This window comes from Peromyscus californicus, unplaced genomic scaffold, assembly GCF_007827085.1.
Source record: "Peromyscus californicus insignis strain IS unplaced genomic scaffold, ASM782708v3 Scaffold_7__1_contigs__length_154581171, whole genome shotgun sequence".
Taxonomy (NCBI): domain Eukaryota; kingdom Metazoa; phylum Chordata; class Mammalia; order Rodentia; family Cricetidae; genus Peromyscus; species Peromyscus californicus.
In genome coordinates this window covers 62,108,749-62,121,699 of record NW_026294595.1, presented here as the reverse complement: position 1 = coordinate 62,121,699, position 12,951 = coordinate 62,108,749, and the positions used below count along the sequence as shown (strand labels likewise).

The following is a 12,951-nucleotide window of genomic DNA, read 5'->3' as shown; positions in this document are numbered from 1 at the left end:
AATTTGACTTTTTCTAAGAAGTATTCTCCATTTTAAAATGAATCGTGGCTCAAGCACACTGACTTATAAAGTAGCTTCTTATCATAGATACCGAAAATCATTTAGAAGCTGATAAATATTATGAGTGCTTGTCAGGAAGAGCCAACTCAAATAAAATGAATTGAAGCAGAACAAACTGTTATATGAAGAAATCACTGAGACTTTCTTCTTTGTCCCTCCTCTTGATCTTCTCTAGATTTTCGGTGACAATGACACAAGAAAATGAGACTGAAGTCAAGGGCTTCTATCTGATGGGATTTGGGGTCCAGGGTGATATTCAGTGTGTCCTCTTCATGGTGTTTCTTGTCATCTATGTGACGTCCATGGTGGGTAACACTGGGATGATTCTCCTCATCAACACTGACTCCAGACTTCAGACTCCCATGTACTTCTTTCTACAACATCTGGCTTTTGTTGATATCTGTTACACATCTGCCATCACCCCCAAGATGCTGCAAAACTTTATAGTAGAAGAGAAATCCATATCATTTGGAGGGTGTGTAGTGCAATTACTGGTCTATGCAATCTTTGCAACTTGTGACTGCTATCTCCTGGCAGCTATGGCAGTGGACCGCTATGTTGCCATCTGCAAACCACTTCATTATCCCTTAGTCATGTCCCGAAAAGTCTGCGTCCAGATGGTAGCTGGTTCCTATCTCATCGGATCAATAAATTCCTCAGTACACACAGGATTTACATTTTCATTGTCATACTGCAAATCAAATCACATCAATCACTTTTTTTGTGATGTTCCCCCAATTATCAGCCTTTCGTGCTCCAACATTGATACCAACATCAGGCTTCTTGTTATCTTTGTTGGATTTAACCTGATGTTCACTGTATTGATTGTCGTCTTTTCCTACATATACATCATGGCTGCCATCCTAAAGATGTCCTCCACAGCAGGAAGGAAGAAAACCTTCTCCACGTGTGCCTCCCACCTGACAGCAGTCACCATTTTCTATGGGACCCTTGCTTACATGTACTTACAGCCTCATTCTGACAATTCTGAGGAAAATATGAAAGTGGCCTCTGTATTTTATGGCATTGTGATTCCCATGTTGAACCCTCTGATCTATAGCTTAAGAAACAAGGAAGTAAAAGATGCTATAAAATTGACAAGGAAAAAGTTCTTTAGATTTGATACACAACAATAAAAATTTACCATATCAAATAGAATAATTGTGCAACTGTATTTTAATAATTATGAAATTTGAAGAAGTGAGCTCTTAAATGACAACCACCCCCATTAATACATCTGATCTTATAATATAGGGAATAGTCTGAAACTTATATTTGAAACTCATAATTTAAATTTGTGTTTCATACTAACATGGAGAGGACTTTATGGAGATTATAGTAGATATTGGCAAATATATTAAAAAAACTTCATGAAATACCCTTTTGAATATTTTTAAATACTTAAATGCTTTCCAGTGGTGGGCCAGGGTTGCATTTAGTTGAGCTGTTGGCCAAGGGGGTCCCATGGAGATCACCAAATAAGTCAGGCTGATGCTAGAGCAGAGGGTTGCTCTCTAAAAACTGAGTATGGGGAGGGTACATGGCAGAGGACAGCATCAACACAGCTCACTAAATGTAGAGTGATGGAGCCGGTGCCTACATGGAGCCTTCACCCCTGTATTCTAGGCTCTTTGGTGAGACAAGGTACTCTGCAGGCTACAGAAAGAAAAACCTAGACTCCAATTTAGCCACAAAACCATTGACCTGTAATCTGTCCTGCCTGCAAGATGTGCTGCAGCAATGGTGGTGCAGAACTTGTGGGAGTGGCCAAGCAATATCTGGTTTAACTTGAGGCCCACACCATGAGACGAAGCCCATGTCCTACACTGCCTGGATGGCCAGGAACTAGAGACTGGAGAGCCCATAGACCTAGGATAGAACAAAACATGACTGTCAAAATTAATGAAATGATTCCTAATGATATTCTGCTATACTCATATATTCATGCCTTGTCTGGTCATCATCATCAAAGAGGCTTCTTCCAGCAGCAGATGAGAGAAGGTGCAGAGACTCACAGCTAAACATTATGGGGAGAGTCTATATTGGTGGTCTCCATTGGGTCCCTCCTTTTGGAGATCAGGGAACCCTATGGAACAGGATGAGGAAAGACTGTAGGAGACAGAGGGGATGGGGAACACCAGGAGAATATGGCCCACTGAATCAACTAAGCAGGGCTCACATGGTCTCACAGAGACTGAAGTAGCAAGCGGGGAAGCGGGGGCTGCATGGATCTGCACCATATCCTCTGCATATTATTTTATGGCTGTTAGCTTGGCATTTTTGTGGGACTCCTAGCAGTGGAAGCAGGTGTGTCTCTGACTCTTGACTGCTCTTGAAACTCTTTTTCTCCTATTGGGTTGCCTTGTCCAGCCTCACTATGAGGGATTTTGCCTTGTCTTATTGTATCTTGTTTTGGCCTGTTGACTGTCATCTCTTGGAGCCCTGCTGTTTTCTGAAGGGAAACAGAGGGGAGTGGATTTGGGAGAGAAGGGAGGGGGGCTAGGATGAGTAGAGAAAGAGGAAACTGTGGTCAGGAAGTATTATATGAAAGAAGAATCTATTTTCAATAAAAAAAAACTTCAATGACTAGGAAACTCTTATCTGTATATAAAAAATATTAACATTGAATTTTATTATTTTATTCTATACATAATTGCCTATATGAGGTCTTTTGTATATTCTATTCAAATTATTACAAAAATCTGAATGTAAAATAAATGTATTCATTTTTAAACTGTTTTGTATTTCAAACTATCCCTTCCATCCACATTACCATTATTATTACCCATGGCACTTTATCCCTTATTTTTTTCACTAACAACTTCTTTATTTTCAATCTATACTAATCTTCCCTATGAACTGTAACACCACAAACACTTTCCACTTCTATCCCAAGTGAGATAATCTAGAAAGAGATGGCACTAAAAATTTATCCTTGATCATTCATTTACAAAAGACATACAAATTATTTTTGTTGAGACAAACAGCTTTAGAACAGACAAAACAAATCATGTGACTTATGATCTAATCATGATCATTTCAAAATGATGTTACTTCTTAATGCCATTATATTGGTGGAGTTTTGAGTCAGACCAATCCAGGGCTTTCTCAGAGACCTTGATGTAAGGACAAAAGGAACCTAGTTCTGTGTCTTTGCCCTGGGGCAGACATGATAAGGCCCAGTATGAGTCTAAGGTCAGGGCCTCAAAGGAGTTAAGCTTTTCGTTCCTGGGAGAGACTTTCCTCTGGAGACTAGACTTGTCAGGCCAAAGGCCACAGTGTGGTCAGTCTGTATGATAATGGGATACCTTGTGTTCCCTTTGTATAACACTGCTTAGTTAGCCTCCCTCTGGCTTCCTTCCATCGAATGATAGCTTTCTACTGACTCTGTGCTATTTTCCCCTGCAAATAATACATAAGATGCTGGACTCCTTAATAAACTTGCTTTCCATAAGACATAGCTTATGCAATACCTCCTGATCACAAACTTTTGTATCTCCTTGTCTTCTGGTCTCCTGATCCTCTCTCTCAGGAGCCTGTCAATGAAGAATGACCTGCTGGTCCAGGTCAATGGAGAACAGAGATGTCAATATTTAGCTCAAAAGAGTTGTGTGATATATCAAATCTGAGAGTGGTCATATAGGCCCCAAGGTTTGTAGCCAATTAGTGTAAATAAAATGTGGTTATAGAGATTGCTGAATTTTGGATGCTGTCTAAAATGGCACTGTGAGGGGGGTGGATGTGTGTGTGTGTGTGTGTGTGAACCACTCTTTCAAATTGTGTAGTTCATTGAATTTTTGAAGGTTTTTAATCCAAAAGCACAGAAAATAACTGCAAGAAGAGGGAGACATAGATAGGATCAATACAAGCATGAGTGATTTATTTGTCTTGGTTACAAACTGTGAAACTGGAACTCAGTTCTACCAGGTCATTAATGGACAATAAAGAATATTCCTCAGCCGGGCAGCGGTGGCGCACGCCTTTAATCCCAGCACTCAGGAGGCAGAGGCAGGAGGATCTCTGTGAGTTCGAGGCCAGCCTGGTCTACAAAGCAAGTTCCAGGAAAGGCGCAAAGCTACACAGAGAAACCCTGTCTCGAAAAAAAACCAAAAAAAAAAAAAAAAGAATATTTCTCAAAAGTGTTGCTCTGCAAGACAAAGAATTGAGATATTTGTTCTACCTCCCTCCAAGAGGCTGAACATTTATGGATATTGTTACCATCCAAACATATATGCTCCCTCTGATAAATCATCCTCTGTGGCTTAAGAGATGTTCCTGAGGCAAGAAGTTGAGAGTTGCCATGGGAGAAAGGCCAATTTTAGAACCAGAAAAAAATCTCTCTACTTCACATGCACTGAATCAAGTTCAGTGTAAGATAGTGTGAGAAATGGATTCCCCGCTCCGTATTCAAAGGTCTAGCCAACACCTTTTAAGTGCAGAATTTCTAAGGGCAGAAAGCCTTTGTTTTCATGTTAAAGTGCTTCCAGATAGTTGATGTCCCACTCTTACCATTATTTTCTTACTCTTAATTTGAAAGGACATAGGATAGCTGGAGTATGGCAGACATTTTTTGAAGGCTAACCAGCCAGCATATTTGACAGCTCCCTTTTCTAGAGTTGCTAGGTAAGCTAAAAGCTACAAGTTCATTAGAGTTAGTTTGTTCCTTGAAGACCAACTAACTTGGATTTCATAACAGCACTATAAACAAATGCAATTCAAAGTTCCTTATCCCAAAGGTTTCTAGCTGAAATATTTTCTGTAAAGTGTAACATTTTCTCTATGTAGGGATGTCTACATACAATGTCTTTATGTAGGGATGTCTACAGTAAATTTCTAGCAAATAAAGAAAGAAACAATCAGGGGTTAATATTTTGTTTAAGTAAATAAATGATGGCCAATGTGATGCTCTCTCTTCAAAAGGCTGTATCTCTAATACCATTAAATTTGGGTCACATTTTCCATTTTTCAGAAAGCCCTAGGTTTTTATGAATTCAGTAGCAAATCTTTATATTTAAAGCTAAGTACATTTCCTTAAATCCGTGTTTAAAAAAAGTTTAGTCTGATTTGTAACAAGAAATAACAAATACTTATTTGAAAATAAGGGAGAACAACAACAAAAAAGAAGCTAATGGTTCATAGAAAAATAACAGAAAAAAAAATCTCTCTAAAAATTTTGAATTTGGTCAGCAACATATAACTTCAGAACATTGTTTATCCAATTTCATCTCAGCTCCTGGCACTACAGTTTCTCAAGGGAGTGAACATTGATCCCTTATCCCCCAACTATGAACTCCCTATTGGGTAGGAAACATCCAGAGAGGGTTTGATGACGGGCAATCAGCCTGTGCCTGCAGCACAGAGTTTCTGGAAGCAATTTAAAGAAAGCAAAACTGGTGGGGTTTCCAACATCTTCTGTGCATCATTGCAGCAGGTAGTGAAATGAAAAGGGGTTCAGCTTAATTTCCAGAAGGTTCCACTTCCTCCCTGGTGCCATCGTGGAAGTAGAGTGAGGAAACTGAATTGCACTGAATTGTCCAGGGAGAATGAGAATCAACAAAGGATCAAATAACTAAATGACAGAATGAATCTGACTTCGTGTTTTGTTTGCACGTGTATAACTGAGTATTGAGCGCCCATTCAGTACCCTGTGGTGGGTGAGTTTCTTTCAGCCATGAAATGAAAGTGATGAAGAGCTGAGTTTGCAGTTTAATATCTCTCTCTCTCTCTCTCTCTCTCTCTCTCTCTCTCTCTCTCTCTCTCTCTCTCTCTCTCTCTCCCTCCCTCCCTCCTTCCCTCTCTCTCTCTCTCTTCCCCACCCCATGACTAAATTAAGTATCGGAAATTTTTACCTGTCCTGAATGTAAACAGCATCTTCTAGACACAACAGGACTGATACATATATGAACACAAAGACTGTGTGACAGCAAACAAGACTTTGACAGGCTCAAACCAGACAAAATTTCAGCATTGAAAGGAGGAAATGGATACAAAGTCCCACCCCTAACCAAGAAGCTATTTGTAATTGATACCTGCTAGGAAATGGAAAATCAGTTTTCTCCAATGGAATGTCACTGGGTATATCAACCACACTCCAGGGCAGGCCCCATGCCCAGGAATAGTTCCCCAACATGAAGCAGACACATGGGTTCTTGCTGATGTATGTGTGTATGTGTGTATCTGTGTACACTTTTTTGTTTCATTTGTTTTGTCTAGATTTTTCACCTCACTGGCTTTCTTTTATTTGCGTGATTTTCTTTTGTTTTCTTTTGTTTTGTTTTGTTTTGTTTTGTTTTGTTTTGTTTTGAGAGAGAGGAAAGAACACCAAGTTGGGAGGGTAGGAAAGTGGGGAAAGAATATAATCAAAATACATTGTATGAAAAAAATGTAACAAAAATGGGAAAAAGGAAAATTAGAAAGAAGTAAAAGTGTATTATTTTGTATACATATAAATATGTATTCAAAATCATTTTTATTCTGAATATTCCACGCTGTCCATATGAAACTGCAAGACCCTTTTCTCGCTGTGCAATATGATGTGGGCACATTTCCATAAGTGTATTAATCTGAGGGTCCACATATCAGTCTGTAAGATGAAGCTAACCTTGTTTCCAAACATTTGCTTTCATTAATCACAACAATAAACGTGTTGCCTTAAGTAATTCTGTGACCCCATTTTACAGGAGTCAAAACTGAGCCAGAGAGAGTCAAGCCCTCTATCACTATGAAGCTGTGGGTGAGAATCAAGCCCAGGTGTATCTATTTGTCCATGGACACCTGAACAGTGAACAAGCTTTGGAAGTGTATGGACTCATCAGAGGGTTAACTCGCCCAGAACACTCAGGTATTCTCATCCCAGTTCTCTTCCCAGAATTCATTTGGTTATCAAACACCCTCATTGTGCTCAGTGTGTGTGTGTGTGTGTGTGTGTGTGTGTGTGTGTGTGTGTGTGTGTGTGTGTGTGTGTTCATGTGCCTTATTTCTTGATCTCTAGAAAATTGTTACCCAAAACCTTATGTATTATTTTAATTCCAAGTGATTATGGCAGCTCTGGTTGTATTTTTTCAAGGATGTACACTGCTCTGGGTTTTTTTGGGTTTTTGTTTTGTTTTGGTTTGTTTTGGTTTGGTTTGGTTTTTGGTTTTTGGTTTTTGGTTTTTTCGAGACAGGGTTTCTCTGTGTAGTTTTGGTGCCTGTCCTGGATCTCACTCTGTAGACCAGGCTGGCCTTGAGCTCACAGAGATCTACCTGGCTCTGCCTCCCAAGTGCTGGGATTAAAGGCGTGTGCCACCACCGCCCGGCTACCCTGCTCTGTTTATCTCATGGTATTTCAAAGGGCCAGAGAAGCCCACAGCAGCTGCAAACTTAGCGTGCTATATACCCAACATTACAGACATGTTCTTATATAAAACCCACCATAGCACCTATGGAACTGCCCATAGCTCTGCCTGCCATCCCTGACAGCTCAGTACAGGACAATTTCTGAAACTTGATGAATTCAGGGTTATGTGGAAAAATTTACAGATGTTCACTTGCTGATTTTTCTTTAATCGTCTCTTTAATAATTGAGACTATGGGCATTCCTATGTTTGTATACATTCATGTACAAACATGCATGTAAATGTACATGAGTACGAACAACCATTGATTGTGGTCATTAATTTATTTATAATATTTACCTTATACTGGAGATTTGGCCAATAGAAACATAGGTTTATTTTGACTGTCTTCAATATAACAACTAATTTACTTTTCTAATAAAAATATATGCATTCTTGTGTATTCACAATTCTCACCAAAACTTGGTACTTTAAATTGATGAATAAAATTACATTTTAACCAAGTTTTCATATGTAACTACCTGATTAATGATGAGCTATATATCTTTACACATTTCTGTTGAATGTTTAGTTTTTCTTTCTTCTACAATTGTCTTGTTCATAACTTTCATAAAACTTTCTATTAGATGAATTTATAAAAAACTATACTGGACCTTTAATATTTATATGTGTTTTGAAAACAAATTCACATAACTAAATTGCAATCTTTTATCTTTTGGTACTGTTGAATATTCCAAAAGGGGTATATTTTTTAAATTTTATGTGTAGATGGTAGAAGTCTTTTTATTTAGTGGTGTGTACGGATGTCTGAGTGGGTGTGTATGTGTACCAGAGGAAGATGCTGGATGTCTTTGCTTCTTATTCCTTTGAAAAGAGGTCTCTAATTTAACCTGGGCCTAGGCTAGGGGCCAGCAGCCCCAGCAATCCTTATATCTCTATTTAGGTTAGAGGAACCGGTGCAGTCATGTCCAATTTTTTGCATGGATGTTGAGATCTAAACTTGGGGACTGTACAGTAAGTGCTCTTACCCTGTGAACCCTCTATATGACCTCAGAATTTTTCTACAGTCATGACTTTTGGTTTATGATTTATCTAAACTTTTTCTGTATTGCTAAGTCAACATTGTTTTTCTCAAAAAATGTAGGTGTTTAAATCCATAATACATTAGGAAACAACTTTTGTAAAGCGTAAAGTTGGAATTCAGTATTATTTCTTCATATGCATAAGCATTTATAGCACCACAGTGTATTTTAACATCTCTTGTGGCTCTATACTTCCTTTCCTCCCACCAAACCCTCCCATATACCCTTCCTTGCTCTCTTCCAAATTCAAATCCTCTTTTTTATTAGCTGTTATTACATATGCATATTATATATACATATATATTCCTAAATATACCCTGTTCAGTCTTTTTTTGTTTGTTTGTTTGTTTTTTGTTTTTCGAGACAGGGTTTCTCTGTGTAGCTTTGCGCCTTTCCTGGATCTCACTCTGTAGCCCAGATTGGCCTCGAGCTCACAGAGATCCACCTGGCTCTGCCTCCCGAGTGCTGGGATTAAAGGCGTGCGCCACCACCGCCCGGCTGTTCAGTCTTTATACTGCAACTTCTTGCATATTTTCAAGACTGACCATTGGTGCTGAGGGGCTCTTCCATGGAGAAGACTATTTCTCCCATTATCAGCATTTCTTAGTTGGCTATTGTTCTTTGAGTAGGCTTGGGGCCTCATGGGTTTTTCCCCGCCCACTTTGGTAGGTATATTGGTCTCATTCTTGTTGCTCATGTTTAGAAAGTCATGCTGGTGAGACTTTATTGATATAGCTAACAGACACAATCTCACAGAAAACTCCCTGACCCTCTGGCTTTTGTAAGCTTTCCACCCCGCTCTTCTGCAACATTCCCTGAGCCTTAGGTACAGGCATATTTTGTAGATGTAGCCACGGGGACTGGGCTCCACAGCTCTGCATTTTTATTGGTTGTGTTTTTCTCTAGTGGTCTCTGCTGCATGTAGAAGTGCCCTTGGTGAGGGGTGAAGACTACACTTATCTGTGGGTATAAGGACAAATATTTATAGATTGTTGGTAGGTAGGGATTATACTGGTTTAGTAAAGTAGTGGTTGGATATGCTCCTCCAATAGCCATGACTTCACTAACACTGAGTGGCTGGCTAGGTTTCCAGTACCAGGCATGGTTTTTCTCTCTTGTTGAGTGGGTCTTAAGTCCAGTTACAGAGTTGTGGTTACTGCCAAAGTATGCATGCCGCTACTGCACCTTTCAGGTTATTGTGCCATGCTCCTCGTTATGTGGTTTATAGGCAGCAGAGCTGGGTAGGCCTGTTGGTTGCCCCCTTGCTTTGGAAGCTTGCAGAGTTTGTTTTTCTCAGCTTCACCGACATGCTCTTCTATTCTCAAGCCAGTCCCATGCTGTCTTCATAATTACTGTTTCATAATAACTTCTGCTGTCTGGCAAAACAAGTTGTTCCCTCGATTTATTTTCCATTCAATTTCCACATAGAGTTGTCAAGTTGAACATAAAATTTTCTCAAGTATGTAACTGGAACTACAGAGAATTTATAGATCAATGGCACAATTCTGCATTTTCGTCCAAGAAATTGGTCTGTTTGTATCTTCAAGCCTTTAGGCAAAATTATTTCCTTAATAAAGAACATGAACATGCTTGTTATATTTACATTTAGATTTTTAAATCAGGCTAAAATGTTTGTTGTCTTTGTCTTAGTTGTTTTGCTTTGGTTGACTTTGGTTTGGTTGAGGTTTATAGTTTCTCATTCATGCACAAAATATTGTGATCATACCCTCCCCTCATTAACTTCTGTCATCACCTCCAACTCCTGCTAAATAAAACTCCTCCTTTTCCCCAACTAGTCCTCCTCTTGCTTTCCTGGGTTGTGTGTGCAGCAAGGGTCTTTTGCAAGTGGTCATGTGTGTGTGTGTGTGTGTGTGTATGTGTGTGTGTGTGTGTGCATATATTTGGTCACTTCAGGAATCTTATATTATTCCTTCACTTATAGGCACTAGTTCTCATAACTTTTTGGTCATGATAATGCTCACTACAGAAATTTTATGAAACCACTTACCAGGGTAACATCGTCCTCCCCATTCATGTTCTCTAATGTCTCCCAAGAAAGATTGTCAACCTTTGCCAAATAATGTTTCATATCTTCTGAAATGATATGACTGCAGTCCTGTACTACATCAATGTAGAAAATTGTATCAACTAACTTTCAAATGTTACAAGTGTTGTCATTCCTAGGGCCAATGTAACTTGGTCTTGGTTGCTTAGAAAAAATAATTTTTCCCTTTATGCTGTTTTTTTTTCTTGCAAATACAACTTATGGGAGGCTTCCTTCTCTTCATTTTATCTACCATATCCCTAAACAAGGGAAATAGCATATTTGGTTTGTGAATCTGAAAAGGCCCGGGCATCTAAGGAACACCCAAATTCAGTAATTTTGTTCCTAGAAATGTCTCACGGAGAAATTGTCGCAAAGAACTATTTGTAGCAGAGGCGAGCTGTAGCCAATCTACTCAACACTGAGGACACAGGTGAATGGTGAGCAATGAGCAGTAGTGTGAAGCACAGATACTGGAGTGTGATATGTGACCAACACCAAGCCATGGACTTTACCTAATCTACCTGTAATGAGGAAAGTACAAGAAGTAATCTTGATTACTGAATATTATTTAAAACTTTCGACAAAGCTGACATATTTTATTAGTTTTCATAAAATTTTGAAATTTTGCAAAGAAAATAATATTTACACACACTTTGGTTAAAAATGTCTACTGAAGTCTACATGACAATATGTCCATGCTGGGTCAATTAGAGTAGTTAGGAGGGGAGAAGGTCAAAATGAGACATGGAATTAACTTAGAGAAAGTTTATATAGAACTATAAGGTTGGGTTGAAATTTTCAAGCACAATTATTAATGAAGGTATTTTCATTAAAATATAGAGCATAAAGAACAATCTAAGAATGAAATAAGCGTATTTTATTTTTGTTAATTGATATGTTAATAAAATAACAATCAGTAGCTAAGAATAAAGATCTGTTCAAAAGCAGTTTCTGAAAGCTGAATGAAAGTGGTCTAAGTGCTGAGGTTCAGTCTTTAAATGCCATCAATATGTCATAGAAAATAGATCCTTTGAGGGGCAAGGGAAATAGTCTAGCCAGTAAAGAACTCACATACAAGCATGGGAACCTGACTTTAACCACCAGAAACCATGTAGAACAAGATCCAGGCATGGTGGGATCCAATTGTAAACCCAGAACTGGGGAGAAAGAGACAGACGGGTCACTGGTACCCACTGCTAGCCAGCTGACACATTAAGTTCCAAAAAGAGTGAGATACCTTGTTGCAAAACACAAGATGGACTGTACCTGATGAATGTTGCCCAGCATCGACCTTTGACCTTCAAATACACACATACACTTGCATGTACACACACCTATGCACACATGCCCCAATAAACACAATGAAAAGCATTCTATGAAGTCATTACAAAACCAAACATTATAAAATTTCTGAAATAAATAATCAAAAAGGGGTTATTTTCTCTGGTATTTTTTCTTTTGCCAATTTTCAGCTGATATTGGATTTCTACTAACCATGGAACACAGTAATGACACCAAAGTGACTGAATTTATCCTCCTGGGATTTGCTGGTCAACACGAGTTTTGGCACATCCTTTTTGTGGTATTCCTAGTGATTTACGCAGCCACCTTAGTGGGCAACATTGGCATGATCCTGCTCATCAAACTTCATTCCTCCCTGCACACTCCCATGTACTTTTTCCTGCAGCACTTGGCTTTTGTTGACCTCTGTTACTCCTCTGCCATCACTCCCAAGACATTGCAGAATTTTGTGAGCACGAAACCATCCATCTCCTTCACTGGGTGCATAGTTCAATTGCTGGTCTATGGAACCTTTGTAACCAGTGACTGCTTCATCCTAGCTGCTATGGCTGTGGACCGCTATGTGGCCATCTGTAACCCACTGCGCTATCCTGTCATCATGTCCCAGAGACTCTGCATTCTACTGCTTCTTGGTTCATACACTATGGGCTTCCTAAATGCCTCTGTAAATACAAGTTTTACTTTCTTATCAAACTTTTGCAAATCTAATGCCATTAATCACTTTTTCTGTGATGTACCACCAATTCTTGCCCTATCTTGCTCCAGTATTGACCTCAATATCATGGTATTGACAGTCTTTGTGGGATTTAACTTGACGTTCACTGTGTCTGTTGTCATTTTTTCCTATACATTTATCTTGGCTGCCATCCTAAGGATGTCTTCTGCTGCAGGAAGGAGAAAAGCCTTCTCCACATGTGCATCCCACATGACTGCTGTCACCATATTCTATGGAACACTCTCATACATGTATGTACTTCATGGGACCAACAGATCTCAAGAGCAGGAGAAGGTGGCTTCTGTGTTCTATGGTATTATGATTCCCATGTTAAACCCCCTCATCTACAGCCTAAGAAACCAGGATGTAATAGAAGCCCTGAGGCACCTAGGAAACAAATGTTTCTAG

General features: G+C 39.2%; 2 protein-coding genes across 2 annotated transcripts; both read left to right on the top strand.

Annotated features, from left to right (window-relative positions):
- The first annotated feature begins 248 nt into the window (after positions 1 to 248).
- LOC128102147 (olfactory receptor 5AK2-like) lies at positions 249 to 1,196 on the top strand. Its single transcript, XM_052725686.1, has one exon. The coding sequence runs from the start codon at positions 249 to 251 to the stop codon at positions 1,194 to 1,196; it is 948 nt and encodes a 315-aa protein (XP_052581646.1).
- Positions 1,197 to 12,021: 10,825 nt separating this feature from the next.
- On the top strand, positions 12,022 to 12,951 carry LOC128102150 (olfactory receptor 5AK2-like). Its single transcript, XM_052725689.1, has one exon. The coding sequence runs from the start codon at positions 12,022 to 12,024 to the stop codon at positions 12,949 to 12,951; it is 930 nt and encodes a 309-aa protein (XP_052581649.1).

Bases quoted from the DNA above. Each gene is read 5' to 3' on its own strand.
- LOC128102147 (XM_052725686.1), top strand. From the start codon at position 249: ATGACACAAGAAAATGAGACTGAAGTCAAGGGCTTCTATCTGATGGGA.
- LOC128102150 (XM_052725689.1), top strand. From the start codon at position 12,022: ATGGAACACAGTAATGACACCAAAGTGACTGAATTTATCCTCCTGGGA.